This window comes from Drosophila erecta, unplaced genomic scaffold, assembly GCF_003286155.1.
Source record: "Drosophila erecta strain 14021-0224.00,06,07 unplaced genomic scaffold, DereRS2 tig00000000-arrow-pilon, whole genome shotgun sequence".
Classification (NCBI taxonomy): Eukaryota; Metazoa; Arthropoda; class Insecta; order Diptera; family Drosophilidae; genus Drosophila; species Drosophila erecta.
The window spans coordinates 9,827,968-9,855,413 of NW_020825194.1; the positions used below are offsets into that span (position 1 = coordinate 9,827,968).

General features: G+C 44.9%; 1 protein-coding gene across 9 annotated transcripts; it reads right to left on the reverse strand.

Moving 5' to 3' along the window:
• LOC6554887 lies at window positions 1-25,468 on the reverse strand. 9 transcript variants are annotated; one of them, XM_015153376.2, is made up of 11 exons: window positions 16,555-16,856; window positions 15,581-15,643; window positions 7,645-7,919; window positions 6,410-6,964; window positions 6,205-6,283; window positions 6,037-6,140; window positions 5,839-5,976; window positions 5,552-5,776; window positions 5,086-5,292; window positions 4,818-5,028; window positions 93-4,755 (listed from the first exon to the last, which is right to left on the reverse strand). In XM_015153376.2, the coding sequence occupies exons 2-11, from the start codon at window positions 15,586-15,588 to the stop codon at window positions 2,286-2,288; spliced, it is 4,272 nt and encodes a 1,423-aa protein (XP_015008862.1). In that variant the 5' UTR covers window positions 15,589-15,643; window positions 16,555-16,856; the 3' UTR covers window positions 93-2,285. The 9 variants fall into 9 exon arrangements, 8 of the variants coding, with proteins under 8 accessions (XP_026834926.1, XP_001982242.2, XP_015008862.1 ...); XM_015153373.2 differs by having other exon boundaries at window positions 16,549-16,856; XM_026979192.1 differs by having other exon boundaries at window positions 16,509-16,827.
• Window positions 25,469-27,446: the final 1,978 nt, after the last annotated feature.

The following is a 27,446-nucleotide window of genomic DNA, read 5'->3' on the forward strand; positions in this document are numbered from 1 at the left end:
TTAGAAAAACAAACAATTGGGATTACACCATAACAGTTGTTGAGTCTTTATTAAGTTAATTGAATATTCTTTGAATGCTTCGTACCCACATTATCCTTACCATATCTAGTTGCCCGCACTTTTAGCTCCATACTCGGAATGCATCGTATATATTTAGGGCCATTAACACACGAAAAATGTACACAGGTAGTCGATAATGAGTTACACTTGATAAGTTTCATCTTCTATAGATATATCTAATTACAGGAATTATCTGCGCTGATGTATTATTATTATTCATGTTCATATGCGGAAAGACTCGTTCAATGCTTTTGGTTACATTTACATTTCACATTTTTGTGGGCCATTAACAATTAGCTACAGCTACAATTAGATTGCATCGTAAAAACTAATCTCACTGAATCGCAATTCAAAATAATACTCTGTATAATTTCGCTCCATTCGAAAATCAAACTCTCTTTTTTCTGGGGACGGACGCTGTGTCTGACAATTGAAATCGTTTAATTGGCATTCCGAATTAACAAACTGAAACTGGCCACTCACTCAGTTTGGAACTTGATTACATTCGTTGTTGTTCGTTCGACCATTCTGGGGACCATTCGATTTGAATCGCATCGAATCGAATTGAATCGAGGCAATTGGGTGGCGGTAATACAAATCTGAAACCGGGCCGTGAACGCAAGGGGGTCAGGTCAATATCTTGGGTATCTTTTGTGGTCAGAACTTAACTACGTTCGTTGCTGTTTGTCGTGCCCTAGGACTGGTAAACCATACAGTAAAAAATGTATCAAAATCGCCCCTGACGCCATCTCAAAAACAAGAAATAACGTACAAAAATCGTTTGTTGGTCGTAGACATCTTAAATAGTTCGATATCTGTGTTATGGACTCTGTGTTGCACATTCTTTTAAAGTAAGTGTTCTCGTCTAGTTTCTCATAAGATTCAAAATGTATACTTTTCACGACCTGCGACTGCGACTCCGATATAAATTCGACTTGTCGTCCAATAGAAATAAGTTTTTAATTGGGACATTATGAGCTTGACAATGAAACTGCTTCTTTGTCTACCGTTTCACAACAATATACGTGTATCTGAAGAATTTCATCTAATTTACTTATGGTATTTCCTATCGAGAGAGTACAGAGTGGAGTAGTTAGTTATAGACACATACGGCTTTGCACATTGAGATAGCCACGTTAATAGTATGGTTTCTAAGGGGGCCAACAGTTAGAGTAGATTGTGGGTATGGGGAATAGGATGATCAAGTATGGGAATCTTGGCGAGCCAATTGCAGAGAGGAGTAGATTGGGTTCGGGCTTGAAAATATCATTTCTACAATTAATAAATACAAACATTTGAATTTCAATTTGCAGTTGCCTATAATTTTTTTTTCAACATTTAGTTGTGCCAATATATTTTTAAAAAATATCTTCCGGTTTCGTTATCATATTTGTTGCGGTGATTTTGTTTACATACTAAGCAATTGATTACAGCTAAATTATTTATTTAATCCAATGGAATTGCAATTTTCAAGAACACACACACATGAAAGACATCAAGAGTGACACTTAAAATGCGTATTGACATCTGTTCATTGAGTTTCGCCATCGATTTGATTTGGTTTTGTGTTCCGTATTTACCGATTTAACATTTAGATCAAAAAATGTGCCCCTAAAAATGTCACAAAAATACAATCAAAACATTTGGTTACTAAACTACAATACATACAATAAAATACATTGATGCACGCATAATATTTATATAACATTCATACATACTACTTATGTACGGGCGTAACCTTCAATACTCTAGAACAAGTAACAACAATCTTTTTTTTGTTTAGTCCGATTCGTGTGTGTGTTTGCCTGGGTAATGTTGAATGTATAACTACTGAAAATATAATACCATTTCAATTACAATTTCATCAGTTTGCCATTGCAGCATAAGTAATTCAGTCTAATTCTGGAATTGGTCAACGATCATTGCCCTGGAGAGGGTGGAAGGAGTTGGGAATGGTGATTGGATGAACCCAAAAACAAAAGCATAACTAAATTTAACAAGAATCGGAACAGCTAATTCGTATCATCGTTAATGCCGGGTAGCCGAAAAATCTCAAAAGTTTCGAAAACAAAATCTAAGTGTGTGAACCAAATTATTTGCCTACTTTCGGGCACCTATATCTTAAGTTTTCAGATCTCTACAGATCTTCTTGTCACCACCAACAGTATAGCGTACTTCATTCCTTCGATGCTTCTCCAGTTCCAGTGGGATTTGAGTCCGATTGCTCAGATCAAATGCGATTTTCGATTTGAGTGTTCGATGGCCGCCAGCAGCTCATGCTTCTTGCGGACGTACAGGCGACCCTTCTTCCAGGGATTCTGTAGTTGCAGCGGTTTGAAGTCATCTCGCAGGCAGCGTTCCCTTGCTCCAATCACCGCCACCAGGCAAAAGTTCTCTAGCATCTCGGGTCCATAGATGGGGCCATTGTTCCCCTTGAGAACCACGGCCATGTTGAGTTGCTTTACCACCAGGTTGATCACCTCGCGGGCCGTCGTCTTCGGTGTTACGTGAATCTTTAAGCTAGTTCCACTGGCCAGACCCGTACTGTAGGCGGTATAAACTTGAATAATCCCCGATGTTTGTTCTGCGTTGAGACTGGAACAGCTGGCTGAATCCTCTTCGCTGCTCTGCCGTGACAAGCTCTTCATCGATGACGCCTTCGAAGTGCTGGCTACCGGCTCCTCGCCTCCCACTGCTCGTAGCTCTGCTAACGTGCTTTTCAAATAGGGCCCACCTTCGCGCAGGTTTGCACTCGATGCGGCTTTAGTGGCTGGCTTCAGCGGTTTGTGTTCCAAATCCGTTGCGAAGGCTCCGTTGCCGCTTCTCAAGGAAACACTGGATCCAGCCAGGTATGGCGCCGAGCTAGAGCTGTGCACCGTAATCAAGGGATTGGTATGGGATGCGATGTTGGAGCTGGTTCGTTTGCGTTGCGCAGCTACAGCTTGCGAGTGGCGCAGTGCATCCGCCAGAGTGTCATCGGAACGAGAGGGCGGAATGGCAAACACACTGTTTGTGCTATTTCCATCTGAGGCTGAATCCACGGCGGAGTAGAAGCTGCGGGACGTGTAGGTGGAGCTCATGGAGTCGCCACTGTTCTTCCTAAGTGATACTTCAGAGCATATCGACCCCGCATATTCGCTGATGTTGGAAACTTGTAGGAGTTGCTGTTGCGATTGTTGCTGCGGCTGCTGCTGTGTAGGAACTTGTTTGGTTGCAGGTTCCACTGGAGTGATAGCACTCAGTTCCAGGTTCTGTTCCGACTTGGAGTGCTCGGGCTTGTTCTGCGATTGATCTTCACTAGTCCCTGGACCCGGCCAACTGCCTCTTCCTTGGCCCGTCTTGGAGAACTTGCTCTCACGGATGGGCAGCTGTAGCAGCTGTTTGTTCGCGGAACCTCCTGCGGATGTAGCTACCGATTCGTCATGTCTTTGCTGTGCAAAGTCGAGTATTTCTCGCATTGCCAAAGAGGGTTGGGCGTTTTTGTTCCGTGCGTATGCCACCACATCCATTAGCCATCGTACACTTTTCCACACAATTGTAAGACTCGCACTGAGCTCCTGCAGCGTGGCCAAACGTTCCTTGGCCGCCTGCAGTTCACTGCTGGAGAATGCCTCGCGAAGTGAATGTGTGGCCAGTGCAGTATCCAATTCTAGGATGCAAGATAAGCGGGCGTACTTCTGTATGATGGCCGGCTGATAAGTGCGCAGGTGAATCATCTCAAAGGCCTGGATACTCAAGCTGGCCAAGTCATCCCTCTGTAGCAGTAGCTCAGACTGGCCGGGCACAGCGCATGAGGACTCGGCGGATGGACACACCACGAGGAAACTAATGTCTGGACTATGCTCAATCACCTCCACATCATACAGGCGGTGGGTGGTTGCATCAGCGATTTTGATGTTCATACTGGCAAAAAGTTTGTGCATTGCATTGGTGAGATCGTATAAAAATAGGCGCTGCACCTCCGTAGTTGCTGCCCCTCCGGAAGCTGCATCACCTCCTTGAGCGCTAAAGTCCAACGGCAGGCGTAGGGGATCGCTACTGCAGCGATGAAGCACTTGCCACTCCTCGGCCGTTATGTGACTGTTTTCGCGCACCTTGCAGTGCGGCAAGACATTCGGCGTTTTCACGGGCACTACCACCTGGATCTGGTCCATGGAGCATTGCATTTTTAGGTATCCTAGATAGAGACCGGGTTCTAAACGCTGCAGCGCCGCCTGTTGATAGTGCAATTGATCTCCAATCGAGGAGATGAGCAGCTCGTTAATGGTGTAGTCCTCGTGTAGAGCACCTAGCTTCTTTTGCAGCTTGCTGACTGGCACCCATCTCGAGTTCAGGATGGAGACGGCCTTCTGGCTCTTTACAGATTGCACACAGGTTAGGACCACAGTGCCCTGAGCATCCCTCAGTGGCTTATAGTATAGCTGGCCCAAATCCGTTATGCCCAGGGCCGATTGCATCTGACATACGGCCGATAGAAGCTTAGTGCGAAAGTGAACAGCGGATGTAAGATTGCGCTCCATATCCGAACGTAGGGACTTAACATCCTCCCAAGTGCAGGCCACTTTCATGAGCCAGTAGTAATCCATGTGCAGGGCACTGGGATATGATTCATCCACCTCGATGACCGGCGGAAAGTCTTCGCTGGTGACCAGTACTTTATCATCGCAATGAATAATACAAGAGAAGTAAATGCCGCTGTTCAGGGATATAAATACATAGTAAGTAAATCTTAAATCGGGAATTCCATTATTTCATACCGTCTCAGTGTCTTCTGGAACTTGGTGGTTACCGAGAACAACTGCTTAATGGTAGTCTTCTTTTTGGGATTGCGTCGTTGGGCGCTCGCGGGATCTAAAGTCAGCTCGGATACGTCGGCGGGTCTTGCCAACCGCACGGCGGTAAATAGATTGTCCAGGATCCGGTGACGACCCACGAATCGGTCCTCTCGATTGTCTAAATCCCGCCAAGCTGCACAAGGGAGTTCAGTTAAAAACAATTCCTTTTTAAATATTTGCTTCAACTTACTTGAGGGCACCACACTAGCCGGCACAGAGGTTCGATAGGCTCCCCATCCCTTCACATTGCCGCACGCAGATCGCAGGAAGTAGCGACGACCCTGGGTGAGGCCCGATATGTGACACTGGGCACCCATCGTGCCATGGAAGCTGATCCACTCCAGCAGCTCACTCTCGCCCACAACGTTGTTGAAATCCGCGCGAGTCGACCATTGTACTGTACAAAATGAAAGTGTACCGGTTACTTCTAATGTAATATAAATATTAATGTTATAAAACCGTATGTTCATCTTTAAAAACCTTTGTGATAGGTTTCAGTTTGTTGTTACCCGTCTGGTAAAGCGAAGTATGCGGTTAGAATCAGACAGACAACGAGAATCAAATCCAGAACCACTTTCTAACCGCAACATGGCGGCCCAACCACAATCACAAGTCCCATTCCACTGCCTTTGGCACTCGACGTTCCTGCGGCTTACCTTTGAATTTCGTGCCGATGGCCCCCTCGAAGGGCTCTAGGATTTGGACGCTGATGGAATTGTCGCCCGTGACGTCGACGACCACGGAGGCGGGTGCATCTGGGGGCCTGGCCTGATCCCAACCGAGCTGCAAGCGCCGCAGTCCCTTTACACGGCGCTCCCAGATGCCTATCTGTTTCTCCACCTCGCTACCCGTGCAGCCAGTTACCGATGCGCTTGAATTGCCTGCAGGGAACGAGTTAAGATTCTGATTAAGTGCACTCTCAATTGACTCGACGACCACTCACCAATTATGATGCTCGAGATGGAGGGACGCGATGCAAACACCGGTGGACAGAGGCCCTCCGGTCCACTTAGATCATGAATTCGCGACTCGGCGTCCTTGAGCAAGCCGTTCAGTTTGGTGCCAATGGTGTCCACAGAAACTGCGGATTGAGATTGATCGATGAAAAGAACAGTCGAAAGACAAATCAAAAGGCACTTACACTGAGAGCCCTCCACAGCGCCATGCTGAAGCAGCATCCTGGTCATGGAGCGATTATTGCTTAACACCGCCAAGTCCAGAGCAGATAGGCCATCGTTGTTGATGCTGGAAAGGATTAGGTATATCAGTTGCCATGTGTCCAGTTTTTGTAGAAGAGAACCAAGCTCACCTGTTCACATCTACGTCGGTGGACTCTAGAATAGTGCGCGCCTTCTCCAGGTGACCATGCTCCACTGCCGAGAACAGAGCTGTGAATAAATAAATCAAGTAAGTACCCTGCGGAAACGCTTTTCTAAACTTAACAATAAGCTTAAGACGACTAGAAACGGTGGCGATGCGTGCCATGTATGTGGATAGGTTTTGTTGGGTCATACCATGCAGATGCAGATTGTTCTGCGTCAGTTTGTCCAGCTGGGCTTGGGCCAGCTTCAGCTGTTTTTTGGACATTTTGTTGGTCCGCGGATGAGGTGTGTCTCCCGGGTTTTTATTGCGCAGCTGTATCGGCTGCCTGTGCACCGAAAGTTGGCCATTGGCCGAGGCATTCTCATCGCCCAGGGGTGGTGAATCCAATTCCGATGAGCCCGTCTCATCGTGATCATCCCGTAGCTTGGCATTTTTTGGCTGCGAGTGCCGCGAAATGCACAGTTGCGATTGGGAATTCGATTGGGGCTCGGTTCGCGAATGGGGCAGAAGGAATTCCATTTCCTTGAGATCCTGGGAGTGGCAGGAGATGGCTGTCCGTATCTTGGCTACTGCCGCATGTTGCGTCAACTGTTCCGACCAGCGACTAGTGGACAGCAATGGGGCCGGATAATAGGTGGGATAGTTGTCCTGGTTGTTGTTATTGCCGCCACTGGGATTAACCACCTTCTCCCGCAGCCTGACACTATCGATGTCACCGTCACGTTTATCTTGCGGCAATATGTTGTCTGTGCGAGTATCGTGATTTGTGTTGAATACAAATAAAGAAGGGAAATCAAATTAAATGCAAAAATGAAAATCAAATAAAGGATATATGGAAATAAAACGCGGATGTGTGTGTGCATATATTTACAATGGCAAATGACCAGGAGCACCAAGTTGTGTGTGTGTGTGTGTGTGTGTGGAAATGTAATTTAATTACAGTAATTGTCGTTTCTGCTTGCGATTAATTAAATATTAAACATTAATGCCGTTCACTCCTATTCGTAGCCGCTATTATTTTCTATGCAATTGGGAATGCCGTTGCCTATGACCAAAGCCAATTAAATTAATTATGCACAAACCGTTGTGGATGCAAGCCATGTGTGTGTTTTAGAGCATGTGTGTTGGAGTGTGTTATATGAGGTATCCGTGAAGCAGCCAACCCACCTGGACCCAAGTTAACGAACCCACCCACCCAAGGGCAGTCGGTGCACCCAACCAGCCAGCCACCCACCAATTTTCATTCAATTGACTTTAATTCGCTGCCATAGCCCAGCAGATACATGGATTGTTGTGTGAGCAAGCATTTATGATGAAATGATGTGGCTCAGTTTTTTAATTACCCCTCATGGGGGCTTCTTCTTCTCTATATGTAGATATATTTATATACGGGTTAAGGGCAGCCAGAGAATTACCGATCTCTTACCATCGATGGCATAGTGGCTGTGGCGACGTTGCTGTTGCGCCGCTGCTGGCGATGATGATGGCGACGATGATGCGGAGGTGGCTGAGGATGTGGCGGTGGCGGTGGCGGTGGCGGTGGCCCGATGCGGGGACACTTTCAATTGACAGAACCTGGTCAGCTCGTTGAGCGTGTGAAACGATTTCTGGCGGACGAAGACCGCCGGAGAACGCAGACAGCTGCTCATCGGGAGCTTCTGCGGCATATTGGGGAGCTTAGTGCTATCGCTGTGGTAGCATCTGGAAGAGCACACAACATTAACGACCCGATTTGGTCATGGATTAGGCCAGTTTATACTGTCTTCACATGTGTGCAGCCTGCTTTATATACACATGCATGTGTATCTACGTTTTCATGGACACTCGTGAAATGAATATTCATCCTCCTAGTCTCGCATCTCACACCAGTTTTACGGGTTTCGCCGATGGTTGTAAACAAATGGAATGCATAGCAAAGACATATGCAAACGAGTTACCAAGAAAAATCGCTGTGTGATGTAATGATAAAGCACGGGAATATCTGCCCTGGGAAACCCTACCCTTGAAATAGACCCACAGCTGCCTTTCGATTCATATGACACAGGCCATTTGGCATGGGTCATTGACCCACTTGTAGGGTATAAAATCTTGATTGATGGGCAATAAAAGAGTTTGGCAAAACACAAACAAAGCCATGGAAACATAACTGGGATAAATACAAGCTTCCACTGAATCACAGTTTTAGTTGTTACTGAAGCTATCACAAAATGGGAGTTTTATTGGCTGGAAGAAAATGCACGACGAAAGCTTTTTGCTCACATGAAATGCATTTTAAAGTGATGCATACACTTTTAAGAGGATACGAACTTTACTTTTAAAGCTTTTCAAGAATAGTTGAAGAACAATATTTGTTTCCTGCAGGTTTCCCCAGGTAATAACTTCCTCGTCACCATTTCATCTTTTATAGGATTTAAGAGGGCACCTACAAAGATTCAGGTAGAAAATCGGCTTCGATAAAAAAATAAACATTCCGTTGAATCCGCTTTCGGTTGTTTTGTTTCCTCAGAAGATTTGATTCACTCGACCAGAAATGTTTTTATAGTAGAATGTTATTCGTCATAAAAGTAGTTAAGCTACACTAGCTCTTCAAATGTGAAATTTGTCTAATTGGCTGAATCAAATGAAGCTGATTTTTAACTTAATCATATGTAGACGCTCTCAATCACTGCAATCTCAATCAGGACGATTTTAAATTCGTTTTTAGATACACCACTTTGCACCGGTTACGATATGCAATCACACTGCTGAGAAGGTTAACATCGAAGGGCTTAAAGGACACCTACGGCTGTTCAGGTAGGGCATCGGCTTCCGAATCGTGGCCGTGCGCATGCGCGTCGTTCCATAGATGCCCTGCTGGGCATGTCGAGTGATGTCCGCCAGCACGCTACTGGATTCCTCGCCACTCAAGGTATTCTCCAGATCCGAGTCGAGAGTGGCTTTCGGCGCGAGTTCTGTTTGCCGGCAGTAGTTCTCGGGGATCTGGAGCAGTTTGCAGGCTTTCCGGGGCAGCCTTGCGCCCACTGGCAAAGTGGACATGAGCCTTTCGATACCCAGTTCATCCTGGTCACAGGACTCGGAGTTCATCGCTCTTTTCAGCGGCACAAATTCGTTCTTGCCCTTCACTTTGGTGGTCAGAACAGCCACTGCATCCAGATCGCCCAGCATGCGTAGTGCCTTGGCCGCTTTGCTTTTGTTCAAGGTGGCCGATCCTCGCGAGCTGCGACTGCGCATGTGCAGCTGGGTGCGCAGCTTAAAGGGCGACTGCATCGGCAGGGCGGGACTGTGCAGCTTGTTTTTTAGCCGCCGTAGGGAGGAACGGACCGAATGAGAGCGGCGCAAGGCGGGCAGCGAGTCCTCGCTCTCATTGTCCTTCTGCGGGGTAACTGCAGCCGCCGCCTCCTGATGATCCTTAAACTTGGCATACGAACTGAGAGCCTTGCGACGCTCCATTGGTCACAGCAACGTTAGCACTTTACTTTTTGTTTAGTTTTTTATTACGACTATTATGTTTTATTTGTTTTACTAGGCATTTCCTCCGTATGGCGAAGTTTTCCGCTTTTCGATCGATTGGGTTTTTATGCCAGGATTTTCCGTTGTGCGCGTCGCGTGGTTCAAACTCAAACTGAGAGCAGCCAGGGGACGTGATTCAGAAGCAAATTTACAGCCCACATGCTCTCTGAGAGCCACAGGCTCTCTCTGGTCCTGTTTATCCCTCACGATCTCTCACTTTACAGTTGAGGTCAGCAAAATAGCATCCGAATGTGAGTTCCTGCATATAAACCCTTGAATTCCTGCACACAAGTCGTATGATAAAGTTCAGCGTGGCTAAATTAAACACCAGGCATTCAATATGTTTATATTGTAAAGATAAGCATACAGACCAATGCTAAAGCTATGATACGAATGTGCCATTTGTTACAATTTAGATTGGCTGACCTACTGATAAGGGAAACTATTTTCTTGGAAACATATTAGGGCAGATTAGATACGCATAATTGATCACATAATTAACATGACTCGTGTTAAGTGTGATATAATAGATTTGCAAAATCGACTTAAAGCAACTCCTATTATACTTCCCGCGTCTGTATTTCAAAGTACTTCCTACACCTCAATGCTCTCTTTCTCTCGCTCACTGAGTTCCCAACGCGCTACCTACCCTCCAAATGTTGTTTTCAGGAAATATCAATCTACTTGATCCCTGTTTACTGCGCTTCGCGCTTTTGGTTTAATTTTAGACTGGGTCCGCCGCATTAACATACATACATATACCTACCGAGATACGAGTATACCTGCCTTTCAACTCGCCTAAGCTGTCGCGGTTCCCGAAAATCCTTAGGATGCCTTTGTTCTCCTTCCGCGAGGGTGAGCGGGTGTTGTAAAATCAATTATCGGGTATTTCAGGCGACGTGAAACAAGAACAAATCAGCTGTGGTCCTTGGAGGACAAATGCATCGCTGCCACCGAGTCCTGGCCCTGATTTATCGATGTCTGTCTACAAATTTTGGTTGTATATGTAGGTGTTGTCGTCGCCCCGAGCAGTGAAGACAAATGGAATAAATGAAATTTACGTCGCGTCTAGGAGTCGTCGAAAGTCAGTCCCTGATTAGCCTCATAAAATGGAAAACTAATTGGAACACCGAAATCGAAAGAAACGTATACGAGACTTCGAGTATGTGCCCCCAAATCAAAGCGAAACTGGTTTCATTTTTCAAATTGCTTCTAAATACATATGTATGTACGTGTGTGTTTCGTTTGAATTCCATTTGTTTGCTAATTTTAGACAACAATGTCCCCATGTGGATGAGTGTCGCACGCTGGTTTTGGTCCACCTGTCAACATCCCCTTAGTTCCTCGGAAACGCTGGGAGCTATTGTGACTCGGATATCATCTATTAATATTTAAACATTGGGCGAGGTCAGTGACGAAGGGCGTTTTTGTGGTGACTCAGGCCGGTCTCTGACTTAGATTCGGATTGTAGCTCTGGTTTGGTAAACATTTCTATATTGATTCACCACCCGATTGAATAGTAACACCTTTGGTATTTATTAGACAATCTGTCTACGTTATTCCTAACAAATTTAATGTGTACCATTAAATTACATTTTATGCAATATTATAAGTGGGTTGTGGTATTGTATACAGCGATTCTCAGATTATTTTCTTTGTTTTAAGCACACACTAATATTTGATGAACGTGTATACTTCAAAAGATAATATGCTATTTTCTTCCAAGATAATATTTTTGCTATTCCAAAAATTTGCAGTTCCAAGAAATGTACATATAAGGCTTTTTTAAAGCAGAATCCAAACTATGAATCATAACAATTTCATTGAAAAGATTTTTTTAGTGCTTTAGTCCATAGAAAACCCTGTTCTCAAATAAGAGCGTATTAGCTTAGGGCTATTTAAGTGATAAAATCGGGGAGTTGACTGTGCCCCTGCCCCCTCAAATCAAGCTAAACTGTCAATTGGGGGTGTGCAATAAATAAAATTTGCTGACCCATAAACTTGAAAAAAGCGAGAGTGACACTAACGAAAAAATGCTGGAGATGGAACTTGATGCCCAGGGAACTCGGTTTTGCAATTGCAGGATAATAAAATTTATGAAGCTACGCCGCACAAAATTGCCCAACATAAATCACGGCGAACGTTCTCGACGACAGCCTCGTAGGAATGGGATCCAATGATGTGAGAGGACGGGATGGAGGTCATCGAATGGACCACCCAAATCCTCTCGGGTAGACAAAACAACATAATCCACTTAATGGAGACGACAAGGGAGTCCCGATAATGGAAGTCGTCTCTCCTTTCTGGAAACCCCCGTAAATTATGCAGAATTTATCTTACATTCTGTGCTGTCATAATTGTCAAATCTACCACACATTTAGCAAACTTACGAGGGACAGACAAGTTGCCAAGCAGCCAAGCGAGTGAGCAGCCCAGCATTTTCGACTTAATTTAAATAAATTTGCCGCTTCCTCAATAAAAGCAGCTTTGAGAACGCTGGATGTGCCTCAAACTGGAGTCTCTCGAGCTGGAAATGAGGAAAAGGCCAGTGAAGGCAGAAGGCAGACGGGCGCAAACAAAAAGCATATTTTATATGACTCTGATTTCGAGTGCAAATCGCATTATGAGGAGTTCAGCGGAAACGCTAATTGAATTTAAGTAACCATACCCCGCCCCCAAAGGCATTTCTGCCGTATAAATTGTGGCGGCAGGCGGGTAAGTGGAGCTTTCAACTTGACCTTTGTCCCTGCAATCAGCAAACGCATTTAATTCTATTGGTTTACTGTGTCAAATCACGAAACTAATGTATTCATATTAATCAGATATGCAAATTGGACCCTCGTCGCTATCACAGTAACCAAATGGAAAAAAATCCGCCACTCTCTTGGTCGAGAAAGTCCCAGCCAAAATGGCAATAAACGTTTCGACCGGGTCACTCGGACTCGCCCAACTTCCTGGCCCATTTTTGCCCCGACCATCTTCCGCCTGATCCGCTGTGGAAACAAACACAAACCAATAAGCCAGCATTTAAAATTATGTAAATCCAGCGCGATTTGCACAAAGTTTTCGCCGTTGACTATGTTTTTTTTTTGCATTTCTGTCGGATTTCCTTTTTTTTTACCTCGGGCGGGGTCAAGGCGCAAATCTGTCGTGCATAAAGGGATCTCGGTTTTTGCGTAGATTTTGACTTTTTTGGGTTTTTAGACTTTTGGCCTGCAAATTGAAAAGTTTATGCGGGTTATGGGACTAGAGTTGGGGGGAAAAGGGAGTGCACTATTAACATGGTCTAAATACGCACACAGCAAAAGTTTCAAAATCAACAAAGAGTTTCAGCTCACTAATTTTTCAAGCCCTTAAGTCAATTGTGGTTTTGCATCGTATTATTTCACCATGTTTTTACTAAAAAGCAAATTTGGAGGCATGCTTGAATACGTGGCACAATTCCTTAGACAAGAAGGTATTCGTGTCTCTCTTTTTTAGAAATTGGCATTACTCTGGATTTTTGTGAGTTAATAAAGAGCCACTTTGTACACGTTATTACATTTTCTAAATGAAACTTCCTCGTAAAAATTGGTATTGCGTTTCTTTCACGATTCGGAGAATTTTTTGGCCTTGTTACAATTTTCTCGGGTGACCAAGTTTAGCGTGTAAGAAAGCTCAATCGGCACATTTGGGTCACTCACTACCAATACAACGGCGTGTCCCACTGCCTGTTCGTGTGACCTTTGCGGGCATTAAGTTCAAAAGTCGCACAAGTTTTCTCTGCGGCTGCCACAGAGCATTTGACATATGTGCCGCCCATAGCCCATAGCCATTCATTTGCATTCTCCTATGTGTATCTGTAGCTGTATCTGTATCTACAAACTGTGTATATCCGCCGGTTGCCGTGTTTGGGGGATTCGGGAGTCGGAATCGGATTGGGACTGGTATTGGGGGTCGCCGTGTGGGTTCTACGTGCTCATTGCGTTCTTTGACAAACGTGACAAACGCAACTTCAATTCAGCTGTCGAAGATATGTAGGGAATCACAGCTATAACGACAACGACAACGGCAAGCATTCCATTTATATTGTTTGATATAAAAGTCTTTTGATTGATTTCGCTTTGCTTATCTGCTTTGAAAAGCGATGTCCATGAGAACACACATAGAAACTGAATGGGAATAGCCATAGACATAACTTTGGTAACCGGAGGATAACCTAGGGTCAGCCGGGTTAGGAACTGAGGGAGTTGAGGAAGTTGGGGGCCAAGTGAAGACCATTATGGTGTTACAGTTTGCACGACTCGTTGGTCGCGTTGTTCGGCATTTGAAAATCGATGCGAAGGCCTTTAAAGAGTTGCTCCTATTACAGGCAGAGATTTAATAAATTAGCATTTCTGCGAACTTAATGAGTCAGGCGTGGGCGCTGTCGTTCTGGATCCGTTGCTCATGAACGGCACTGAATGGTGGCTGTTGGAAAAGACTGAGAATTGTCATACGACAGAGCTCCCTTTTGTTTTCGAACATATAAAAGCGGTTCTTATTCAAATATCGTTACCGCACAAGTCACGCTATTCTCCCATTTCGCTAAAAAGCGCTTCAAATCACACATTCTACCTTAATCATGGGGAACACACCTATGGGATTGGGGGTTCTCTACCTTATCTGCAGACATACTTATTGTACAATACACATTGACGACAACTGATATCTTTGCCCGCTTGTTGTTTTGTTGCTTCCCAATGTTTATTTTTCAGCCATGAGCTGCGCAAGTTTTTGAGCTGCCAAAACCAGCAAATGCGATAACTATAAGATGGGCGGAAGAAGCGGTGGAGGGCTATAAGTAAACAAACTGAAGGAATTGGTAAAAGTTGCCAGCAATGTGGCACAACAAATTTTACGATGAATTCTTTTTAATCAAACATTTAAAACTTTTTAATAAGTGCACAACTCCAAATAAAATAGAATAGCGAAGGCAAACGCAAACATAAACTTTGCCCTGCGGGGTGTTCTTAAGTGCTTCGGGTCGGTACCCCTATCCAACCCCAACAAAATCCACTTTTCAGGTGACTATGGATCACGGAACTTGGCTACACTGGAAGAAATTACATCCCTTTTATATAATACAGCGAAATAATATTAATGCTGAATATTATTTTCTCGGTACATTTTTTGCTGTGCCTTATTTCTTCATGCTTTAAAGCTAGTAACTTTCTCTGTACATTATAGTTTTTGTACTTTAGCCACAATAAAAGGAAAACTCATACATTCGTCTTTTGAATCATTGGAGGGTTTACGGTTTTCTTTTGCTTAACGAGCCAAGATCGAAACAATGGTTAAAAACAACCGTTGAAATATTAATGGTCAGCGTGAACTTCGGCTTGAATTGCTAGCAAAGTGGGTGGAAAATGGGAAAATGGAACTTGGTGGTGGCCTAGGAAAATTGCGTGCTGAGCCAAATTTGCAGCTGTCAGCGGCAGAAAGTGCAGTAAACAAACCGCAAGGCACAACATGCACGTTTGAAAAACGCAGTTGGAAATGAAAAACGTAGCTGACGAGATTTTTTTTTTTTATAATGCCGGGTTTTTCCAACTAACAGATGAAACATTTTCCTTTTCAGACGCCGACAACTTTGACTTTCCTGCGGTGTGAATAAACCTTGGTTAACAAAAGCCAAGACGACGCAAAAATGTTGCAATAGTTGAAGTTTTTCATGTCGTTGCATATTTTTCAACCCTCCCCTCCAACCCCCTCAACCATCACTCAAAAAACAACAACAAAGTAAGAGGCTGCCTTTGTGTAAGAGTGTGTGTCTCTAGTTTGGTTGTGTATGTGTGTGTATGCTAAAGGTGAAGTATGTGTGCGTTGCTTACCTGTTCATTGTGCGGGGAGCGTATTTAAAATTGCTGCACAAACCACTTTAATGAAAACGTCGACTGTGAAAACAACACAACAAATGAGACAACAACAAAGATCAGTCGGCTTGCAAAAAGCTTTTTACAGTTGCAGTTCCTTGTGGCTGTGTGTGTGCGAGCGACAGAGGAGCTCACACGGAGAGAAAACCTGTCGGTTTTAGTTTCGATACAGCTTTATAACTATATAATTTTGTTTTTGACAGCATAATTTTAATTTTATTTCGCTGTGTATTCCACGGATTGTTTTTAAATTTAATTTGTGGGTTAAGCATTAATGAATTTAATTGACACCAAGCGAGTTTATTTGTATTATCAAATGTAAAATTTCATTCATAGTGATCAGAATTGTTTGCAGTGTACATAATTATGTTGCATCAAGAAGGGGGCGGCGTGCGGTGAAGAAGAAGACGCATCAGAAGGGAGACACTTTGATAGACACGTGAGTAAATTGCTCTCGCCTGTTCTCCCGTTCCCTTTTCTCATGCCGTCCCTCTCTTCCGCAAAAGCAAAAGTTCACTTTCGCTGCCCCCTCTCTTTCCTTTCGCCTGAGCAATTGTTGTTGTGGCGGCTCCCACAAAGTTGGACATGCAATCCAATTACCGTTAGAGCACAACTGTCTCCCAGCAAATTGCAGTTTTTACTGGCACGTAATATTTAATTAACATTGCTAATAAACACACACTACGAATTTCTCTTTGCCCCGCGGCTGTTTTTGTGTGTAGTTTTTTAAATACTGTTTTGACTTTAACGTTTCTTTTTTTATGAAAGCGACGCCTTTAGTTTTTTGACACTTCTTAAGCAGCACACACACACGTTTCGTTGGCTCTCTCTTTTTTAGCAGGTAACACCAACAAACTGATCTCTCTCTCTCTCTCGCAACACTCACACAGCGACACAGCAAACAGGTAGCGCGTATATGTACGTACACTCACACACACGCAGGCGCAGCAAGCGAAGCAGAAACAAAACGCAAAGAGACGCGTATTTTCATTTGCGCAATTTTTCAAATTCACCAGAAATCCGAGATTCTTATTCAGCACTTTCAAACAAATACAAGATTATCCATCCATTGGACGTGGATTATAATCAAGGGATTCACCAATTGGAGCGCTCGTGTTTTCAAAACCGTAACGATCGAGTAGGAAATTCTCATTCGCGACGCCGACAAGCAGTGCGCTCTCCGCTCAAAAGACGATCGCTGACTGAGAAATGAGAAAAGCAAGTTGCTTTTCAGTTGTTGCGCCTGCGATCGTGATCGTGGGGAATAACAGTTGTTGTCCGCCAGCGTCGCAGTCGCAGTCGGCGTCTGCGTTGGCGTTAGCGTTGGCCGTTAATGGTCAGCGCTTCACAGTTAATCGATGGTATCCAAGAAGACGCCATTTTAGTGGTTTGGCATTCAAAAAGCTAGCTAGAAAACAGCGTAGATCTGGCTATTTTGTATGCTTTCAATGCCAAGCTGTCAGCACTGAACGTTACTCTTTTGTGGCGTTGCAAGTTGCTGGGGGCAGCGATAAAGCGAACTAGTGAGTGGGAGAGAAGATATCAAGCTCTCAAAAAGTCTATTTGTTGCTATCGCAGCAAAAGCGTAATCCATTGGGGGTTGTGAAAGGAAGCTCGGCTTTACAAATTCTTTTATCACAAGCAATTTCTCGAAGAAGTCGATAAAAGCAGTTACACAGGAAAAATTACTATAAATTGATCAATTAAGAAACTGAGCAATGCTATCTGAAAAATACTTAATAATATACAATTTGCTCTAGAGCTGTGCTCCATTACTTTACTAAAATGAACTGGATAATTGCAGTGACATCATATCTTTTTTAAAACCTACTTGTATGTGCTTCTTTCTCAATATGTAACTATAATCCGCTGGGTTTACTGATTTGTGTTAATCGTAGCCTTGTTCCGGCTTTTCATTTCTTCCTCTCCGATAGGCTGGGCTTTGAAGTGCACTTCCAGGAAAAGTTTGGCTACGAGTGTAGCAACTTTTGGTTTTAGCCTAGCAACTATGTTTTTCAACGGATTGAACCACAAGGCACTATCTCACAAGTTTTCACCTTTGGCTTGTTGAGTATTTTAAGGCCTTGAAAGTTCGTTTTCATCGGCGGCTATGCTAATGTTTCACCTTTAAGCAAAGTTTGTGCAGATTCTCTAGTTCGCTGCATTAAAGCGAATGTCTGATTTATGCGCCGCTCTGCGATTTTCAATCTTTTAGACTTTGAGCTTCGGGCACTTGGCCCAAGTGGCAATCGATTTAATTCCGCGCCTGCCCGGCTTTCCATCCGGAAAACTCAAGTGCGCATTTGAATTTCAATCAGCCGGCTGCAGCGAAATAAATAAGCCACCGATGACTAGAACGACGAGCTCTCTCCGTCCACTTCCACTTCCCTTTCTGGCCAGGAAGTGCGCTTCCCAACGCAACAGTGATGGGTGAGTTGCTATATTTTTGGTTTTATCTAGCTAGTTCTAGGAGAGCAAATACTTTGATTCATTGAAAGCTAATAATCCTCTCACTTTATTAATATTTAACTACTTCAGCTGATAAATAATGAACCTTTGGAACCATTTATAATCCCACCTATATACACTATATACACTACACAATCAATGTTCTGTGTAAATAGCCACAAAGTTTGAATGAAATTCCAAAGCATAAGCTGTAAGGAAAATGTTAAGATTTAGAGTGCTTATGACGTAGGAAGAAAGTAGATGGTTTGCTTGGATAGCACTATCCATTGATACGGCACGCATCGCCTGGCCACAAAGTAGAAATTTTGGATTCCGCATCCGATATTCCGCACTCACCGTTTATGATTCTGGTCAGCTTGGAGCGGCGCGTGGATGAGGGGCTGAGCATGCTTTCGCGCCGACTGCTGCTGGCGCTGCTGCCCCCGTTGCCGCCACCTGATGGCCCATGGTGACCCGAGCCGGGTCCACCCGTTGCTGATCCGGATCCCGTGTCGTAATTGACATTCAGCTGTGCCTGCACCTGCGAGGCAAAGGAGCTGGACGTTGAGGTGGAGTACAGGCTGCTGGCCGAAGGACGTTTGCTGAATGGCGAGGGGCCGCCGGAGGCGGAGGCGGAGGCACCAGGTCCCGTCACTGCCAGCGAGGGGCGTGGCGACTCACTAAACACAATCTCGGCAAAGGAATCGATGCTGGCCGAGCGTTGCAAAGCGCTGCTGTCCTTGCGCCTGCAAAAGGAACAAAAAAGAAAACATAAATAAAATAGGAAAACACATAAACCACTGCCATGAAACACGACGAGCAACTCAATGGATTCTGGCGGGGATTCCCCCAGGAGGCGGCCACTGGGATCCCTATAACAAGTGCAAACTTGCCGAGTATCGTAATTACTTCACGCTGTCTGACATTTTAATGAGCTGCCCGCCGACCATTAAGTGCCGCTGCGGTCACTGGCCGACCGGCCTAGTTGCCATAATGCGACCGTTCTTTATGGCCACGCCAAGAGGAGAAAGCCGCTCAACGGGGCAGCGGTACCAGTGTCGCCACTGCTGTGCACGCAGAAAAAAAAGTGCAATAGCAAGTAAAATAACAGTATGCTAATGTTGCCCAAAACTATATTGTGCAAATCAAATCAAAAATCAAATGCAGATCAAAGCAGTAGGCGTAGGAAAATCGTATGTTTCCCGAGATGGATAGCGGATTTTAGGCATACGTTTTTGGATACTTTCAATGAACAAACGGTACGACTTTTCTGTGAGTGCAGCCACCACAGCGGACAGCTGGTGCTAATGCGATGTCGGGGATAATGCTGACAAAGTTGACGCATGTTCAAAGTCGGCAGAGCGTATTTCTTCATTCAAGTCAAACACTTTTCTGCGCTTTTCCCGCACTTTTCTTCGTTTTTTGCTGACTTCGGCTGGCACGCTTTTGCCCATGACTGGCCAAGTTTATGGCCTGCGAATGAAGGTGAGTGATGTGGCTGATGGGTCAGAGTAAACTGCAATTTACGGGCCACTTGGTGGCCTAGTAATGGATTAATTTGCCATCTGCCTGGGAATCGGCGATGGAATGGACTGGGCTGAACTGAACTGACTGCACCGTGAATTTGAACTTTGGCTGCGAACTTTGTTTTTCTTCTGCTGCATCATATTGTGCAGCGCTTACAACGCCACTCACAAATTGTGTTTCCCCCTGGCTCTTTTGCTCATTTACAGCATTTGCATAATCAGAGTCAAGTTGGCAAACTCGACCACATTAAGCACGCACCAGCCTTGAGATGAACTTTCTCTATGCGAGTGGCTCGTAACCAGTTTGTCCTCCAATGAACGCTCATATATTAATGCCAGATTCGGTTGTGTGTCCGTACAACATGTCGTATGCGCAACATTTTCAATTAAAACCGCAAAGGCTGTCGGCAATCTCATCGCCCTCGTAGATTCAAATTGAGGGATGGGGTTGGGGTTGGGGTTGGGGTATAGAGGACTCCGCCTTGTAGATGGATGCATTCGTACACACGCTAATTCTGTTAATCCGAAACCATAATAGGGACCCAGAGTCGCTCTTTCGTGTTTTCTCGGAACAATTAAGTGAGTTTGCAATTAAACACATTCATAATTTGCCAACAGCTAAATACGCTTAATCAACGCAAATTCAATCAAATTACGACGCTTTTAAGCAACAAACAAAGTGCTGCCCCAACCCCATAAAGTCGACTCTTTCCCCGGCAAACTGGTGCTTTTCCTTGCAACACTGCGAGAAATATTTACTTAAGGCTTACTTAAAGTTGGTTTTTAAAGTCGGTAAAGACTTATCTAGTGATACAATTAAAGTATTCCAAATTGTATAAAGAAACTGCAAGAATGTGCAATGAATATGAATTTTTCTCTGTGTGCTCTCACATACCGTAATAAAGTGCGGTGGAAAAACTTGCACTCGTCATCGTCGTGGATGCCTGATGGCTGGGGCTGAGTGGGGCATCCTTGGGATGGGCAGGGTTTGGTTCTGGGGGCTGGGGTGTGGTAAGAACTATAAGAAACCCCCAAGCCACAGACACATTTCACGACAGGCGACAGGCGGCAAAGTAGACCCTAGTTAGCTCTACTTGACTTGCCGCTGTGTCGTGTTGCCCTTGCCAGTTGTCAACCTCTCGTGGGCGGATTGGGATGCAGATGAAGAATGACAGGCGACCATATGCCCAGAGTTCTCGGAGTTCCCGTAAGATGGTAGCGTGTTTGCCAACAAACCTCAAAGTGTAGCTCTGGTTGAGGCAGCCAGGAGCTGTCGATAGTAATGATTGTTATTAACTTATGCATACAAGCACTTTAGCCGACTGCCAACTGGTGCCAATAAGTCAAGTGCTGTGCCAAACAAACTTGGCCAGTGTTTTCCTTTGCCTGGGATACCATATTGGAAAATCCACAATGCCTTCGAGCATTTGAGTTGACAAGGTCGTACATAAATACTCTTAAGGTGCGAGGGTGAACTGCATGATCCTTATCTGAATAGAAATATTTTTAAAAGCAACTTCATACATAAAATTATTCCAGCAGAAAATGTCGATAAATTGCATAGCTTTAATTTTTAATGGCTAAGGTCTCTTGAAATCGGAACTCTATGTTTTTCATTTAGTACATGCCATTTGTGTTCCTCGTTTACATTTTCACCCAACTGCCTGCTTCAGATGGGATTCCCGGGAAATGTGCTGAGAACAGGTGACACATTTGCGCACCTTGCCCGTTTAAATGCCTGACTGTTTAAATATTTCAGGCTTTCTTGGGGCGAAAGTGGGGGAGATGCTCTGCGAATTTCGAGACGTGTCCTTGGCAAACTCCTTTAGCTTTCGAAGGGCGGAGAAAGTGTCAAGCTAGTGTGGAAAATGCTGCTAATGCGAACTGCCTGGCAGTTGACTCAGATGTGGGTTGGCAGCCCCAAAACAATTGACTGCGACATGGCTTAGTGTCGTCTGCAGAGTAATTGGATGTGAGTGAAAAGTGCATTGGGATATGGAAGTTAGTTAGCTCTGGATCGATATCCGTTTTGGTCCGGTTCAAATGAGCCGCACATCAGGCCTAATGACTGTTGGCCAACTTCAGCCAGCCGGCGACTCATTCAGGGTCACATTTGCCAAATTTTTGGTTGTTGTCTGTCGTTCATCATCAGTGGGTGGGGGTTTTCCACACGCATTTGCCGACCTTTTATGCGAATCACACACACACACACGCCCTCTAAGGACACAAAGTGAAACTGAAAATAAATCAGAAACAGAATGGCGGCCGTGCCACACAAATTGATGTTGACATCAGCAAGTCGGCGACTTCGTCGGGGCTTTTAGCACAACATTTTTGTATTATTTTGTGTTTCGGTTCCGCGAAGCCGCATGCAATTTATAAAATTTTACACTACACAACCACCGCGACCGCCCACGCAGCCCAGCTAATGAGTTTTGTCATTGTATTTGTTTTCGCATCGCTGTGTGTGTGTTTTGAGTGTGCTTGTGTGTGTGTGCGGGTGGGTGGGTAGGTGGGTGCATGGCGCACATGACGTATGCGCAATTTCAGTTATGGTTCGTTTACTCGAACTTCCAGTGGCATCTTGTTGTCCCAGCTAGTTTAGTGGCAGCCACTTCTTCTTGCCACAGAAGCAGCGTCGTCGAGACGCACAAACTTTATCCCCAACATTGGACTGGCTGCACGGTGGCAGGACACCATTTTATTGGCTCCGCATCGCGTCCTTTCCATCTCAGCTACCTCTGGATTGCAAAATGCGGGGCATAACAGTTTATGACTTCGTATACCGAATTTGTGCATCAGCAAAGGCCTATCAACTACGTATTATTGAAAATGAAGCGTTTGTTTGTTGTTTGTTTAATTAGTGGCAGCTCCTGTTTGTTTTTCAATTACGCATATTTATTGGCGGAGGGGTCTTTTGTGTAAATGACAACGTTTGCCTTTCGTGTGTAAGCAAAAAAAATGGAAATTTATTTTTATATGAAATCTTTTTTGAAATTAATTCCTTCTGACAGCAGAGATAAAATAAAACCAGTAGTAAATTAAACTGGCCAATAAATCAGCCGGAAATTATCCGTTGGAACCTTTGCGTAATGTTATTTACCAGATATCCTTCAGTCGACTACCGCCCATCTACTCGTTCACTGTCTTAAAACTCTGAAGGTTTGGTGGACCGCCTTCATCTTTGTCTTTGGCTGTTGGCTCATGAATAATGCATTCACAATTAAGCCAGTGCGGACTGGAAAAAACCTCAACTAAGACCCTAACTCGGGAGTCCTGCACCCACTACCCACTACCCACTTTAACTTGGCCAACTCGGAGCTTTGCAGTTATTATTATGCGCACTGCTGCCTGCCACTCTTGCCATTTACGATGTTTTACTTGCGAACCAGCTCGTTGGCTCCAAATTTAGCCATCTAACAACAGCGATGGCCATATCGCATCCCAAAATAAGAACCAGACTCCTTTTGTTTCGTTTTTGGGTTTTTGCATTGGAAAATATCAAAGTTTAAACGCATAAAACAGTGCCATGGTAGTGACGTTGTAGCGCCACTAGACTCACTATATTCGAGTACATGTATCCTGTGTCCTGCTGTCCAACGGAGAAAGTGAAGTGAAGGCGACGGAGACGGAGACGGGGTGAGTGGCAGAGTGGCAGACAGAAAGCGTTGCAATCAGTGTTGTGGGGAGGAGGTCCCTTTGTACCTCCTGCGGCTTGTTGGCCCAAATGATTTTGCACTCTTGGCCATGGCCAACGCCAAGTGGTCCATTGTTCAGTGCTGGGTGCTGGGTGCTGGGCGCAGAGTTCAAGGCATACTCGTACTCGTAGTCTTTTCCGCTCGTAAATTGCTTAATTCCGTTTGGGGACATGTGGTATGTGGATCGGGTTGCATATCCTTGGCTGCACGTCGATAAATGTGCTTGCATAATTAATCAGGACTAGTTTTGAATCGCCCACAAGTCCGTTGAAGCTTGTGAGTATCGAAACAGCCTGTGTGCCGCAATTGGGAAAACCCATTCAGCATGTATCTCCTCTAAATTATTCAACAAAACACAAATTCGCTTTCGTCCGCCTATTGTTCGTGGTTTATACCCAATAACGTGTAGATTCCACACTTAATTGCTAAATCTATATCGCAATGCGCATACCCACTAAATGGACAGCAAGTGCTTTAATTTAATATATTTAATGGCTGCAGTTGTAAAGTTGTGCTGTAAGTTTATAATGAGCCTAGATAATACAATTATGAACGTGTATTGGTGCTAAATTTGCCATCTACCTAAATCTACTGGAAATATTCCGGTAGTTTTGGGGCACAACATATTTAAGTAAGATTATAAAGTTGTGGAATTAATCCTCCCATCTCCCCCAGATTTCAACTAAATGGTATTGTTCGAATTAGTTCCTAATGGGATTCCCTTCGAGTGGGTTTTAAACTTGAGGGTGGAAGGCACCATTAAGCCCGTCTAATGCACCTGCAAGTCAGCCAGCTGTGGTTTGATTTGTGCAACTTATCGGGTGGAGCGAGTGACGTTAATTAAGCCAGCATCCTGCGGAGGGAGCGAGGATGAAGCTGCTCCGGACGTGTTAATCTTGCGACTGCATGTGTCTCCATTAGCCCGCCCGTGAGGCGTAACGAATAAAGACAAATGCGCCACTCGAACGCAGAGCAGGCTGCTGTCCTGTCATCAAGTCCGTCCATCCGTCCATCCAACCATCCATCCATCCAACCATCCATCCATCTATCCGTCCGTCCATCCGACTGTCCATATAAGCCAACTAAGCAACCAACTAACCAGCCTCATGTGGCCAGCCATTAGGTGGCGCAGCCAGAGACACACGACCGAGATCAGCCTTCCAGCTTGAGGGCGTAAATGAAATTAGCTAATTGCACCAGCTCGCCACCAGCAGTCAGGCAGTCAGGCAACCAGGCAGTCAAGGTGAAAGTTGACAGGAACGCCGTAAATTACGTATACGCACCTCTCCCAGGACAGACGACGTGGCGCCTCCTCGCCAAGTCCCAGGCCCAATCCTCTGCCCAGACTCTGGACCGCATTGTCAGCCGTGGGCGGTGGCTGCAGATTGGACCTGCCTGCCAGCGTGCTTGATTGATGCAGCAATTTGGCCAGACGCGTGAAGGTCGTGCTCGACCCAGAGCCAGATCCGGAGCTGGCTGACTCCGCCAGCGGCATCTCGTGCAGCGTCTGCTCCCTGGCCATCGGCGTGGAGGCCTCCGAGGAGGCGGCTGCCCGCTTTCGAGCCGCCAGTCGGTAAGCTCGTGCGGCCACCACATGAGGAGCCGGAATTCTGTAAGAGATTATCATAATCTTTTTCATGAAATGTACAGAGCATTTAAGCAACTTATGTATATGTGCTTATATGTACTTATGGTTGCCCATTTCAATGATTATAGTATTACGAAGTACTCCCTAAGTTCTTTAAGTTCTAACGCAGTCAGTTCAGAACTCCAACTTTTGATGGACTTGGACGGCTGTTATCGTACTAATTTCTTTTCTTTGTTCGTTCCGCTGTGGCAAAATCCCCACATCGGATTTTCTAATTAAGAGTTAATGGGAAACTCCCCACTTTACCCACCTGAGGAGCAGGGAACCATCCGCGTGGCACTCGAAATCATCGGAGAGCTGGAACAGCGAGCTGTCCCCCAAGTGCTGCAGCATCTGCTGCTGCTGCAGCTGCTGCTGATGCTGCTGCTGCTGATGCAACTGCTGCTGCTGCTGGTGGTGCTGCTGCTGCTGATGATGGTGGTGCGAATTCTGATGTTGGTGGGGCGTGCTGCCCGAGGACTTTCGGCGATAGACCAAATTGCTATCGTCTTTGGGTAAATTCAATGATTTCACCATCAGCGTGTTGTTGTTGTTGGCCAAATGTGAATTGTTGTTGTTGTTGCTGCTGGCTGGATTGTTGTTGCTGCTGCTGCTGCAGACGTTGCTGTTGTTGGTGGCACGTGTGAGCAGCGACCATCGATGGCCACTGGCGCTGCCACTGCGGCTTTTGCTGCCCAGCAAACGCTCATCTGAATTGAAATTGAAAAATCGGATAAAAATAAATCAGGGTAAATATGCGAGTACATGTCCTCATGCATTGGCGCCATCATCTGCTATATGCACGGATATCAACTTGTGCTGAAAGCCTGTCAAAGTTCTTAATTACTTATGCTGTTGGTCCAGCATGCCAAGCCCACACACATTTACCAATGCCACAGAAAATTGTTCAAACGTTTTCATTAATATACTGCCTATTTAGCAGTCAACCGATTGGCTTTGAGTTTTTCCAGGAATCACAATTTCTTGGAGGAACTTAAATGGAATTCTATAATTTTCTGACTTTCTAGTTAAGCGCATTACTTTGTGCAAAGAGCTGTGTAAGTCAGGCTGCATGCATTTATTTATTAAATTTTTACCTTTCCATTTTAGTAGCACACTTTACAGCGCTGAAATTGTATTTAAATTGTGCAGCCAATTTTGCTCAATTAGTTAATCGAATCTGGCCATGGTCATGTTGCCATGAAAATGTATTCAGGCATTCAATGACCAGAAAGTGAAGGGTTTCCAGAGCTGGCAGCCTGTAGTACACCTACATGCCTTTAAAAGCAGCTCTTCAATCAGCTGACAAGCATGTGTGAGGATACCATTGGAAGCCCTTGACCTGATTCCAATTGCTATCTGAATTGAACTGATTAAGTGAAGTGTTTCAAGTAATATAACATAGTTGTTAGCTCTCCATTCAGCTTCTGTGATTAAATCATATTACTATTATTATTTTCATACAATAGTATCGTAAAAACCTCATGATTATTTATACAACTTGAACATATTCTTTTTGATTAATTGCAGTGCGTGGGCAAACGAACGAAGTGCAAGCAATAAGCTTTATATATAAATTAAGCCATTTCGAATAAAAACGTAAAGTACGCACCCAACTGAAATGTTTGCTTATCCGTGTGCAGCGAGACGACCGGAAGTCCTGGCACAATAATGGCGGGCAGCGTGCGCGACCGTAACAATGGCGGCGGCAGCTTCCGGCTGCCTGGTCGCGATTGTGACCCGGAGCCACCGCCCCCAGCCGCACCACCCGCGCCGCCCGCACCACCAGCCGCTGCGGCGGCACTTTGCTGGGCTCTGAAACGAAAGAGAGAGAGAGAGAGAGAGAGAGTGGTGGTCAGCGGATGAAGAAGGGGTGCGGAAGAGGCAAAGAAAGTGACAATAATAAGTTAATGCTATTATTTATTAAGTGCGACGAGTCGGGAGTGTCAGCAAGCAAATGCAATTACTTCCCGTCCTCATTGCACTGCTCCATGCCATTTCCGTTTCATTTGCATGCGCCATACCTCCCCCCGCCCTTTTGTACTGCTCCATACACTGCGCGAAAGGCAGGTGTGATTCAAAGCGAACTTAACAGCTACTTCATATTTAAGGTAACTTTTGCGGCAACGATTTTGTAGAAGTGTATGTATTGCATACTTTAAAGTACTGCTGTTACTTCCTTTGCGCATATAAAGTACACACTGTTTTAAGGAATTTAAGGCATTTCCGGCTTCTGCCCACTTAACATTTGATTAAAGGAGTTTTCTGCGGCATGCCGTGATGCCAAGAATTTAATTTGTTTATTACTTGCAACCCCTGTGCGTTGAAAGAGTGTCATTGTCAGCTGTCACTATGCGCTTTTTTTGCGCCACACGCTTGTGAATTACATTTGATTGTTGTGTGGAAATTACTTCCAACACCTCACCTATAAAGCCCCCTATAAAATCAATTCCCATATCACTCGGCTGCCTGCGACAGCTGCGAGATACAACCGCTTGCTCGAATTTTCCATGATGAAACGATGA

Bases quoted from the DNA above. Each gene is read 5' to 3' on its own strand.
- LOC6554887 (XM_001982206.3), bottom strand. From the start codon at position 9,668: ATGGAGCGTCGCAAGGCTCTCAGTTCGTATGCCAAGTTTAAGGATCAT. The intron at 5,977-6,036 runs GTAAGTGCCTTT...CTCAATCCGCAG, and splicing joins CGCTGTGGAGGGCTCTCAGT to TTTCTGTGGACACCATTGGC. The intron at 4,756-4,817 runs GTATGAAATAAT...ATCCCTGAACAG, and splicing joins TTCCAGAAGACACTGAGACG to CGGCATTTACTTCTCTTGTA.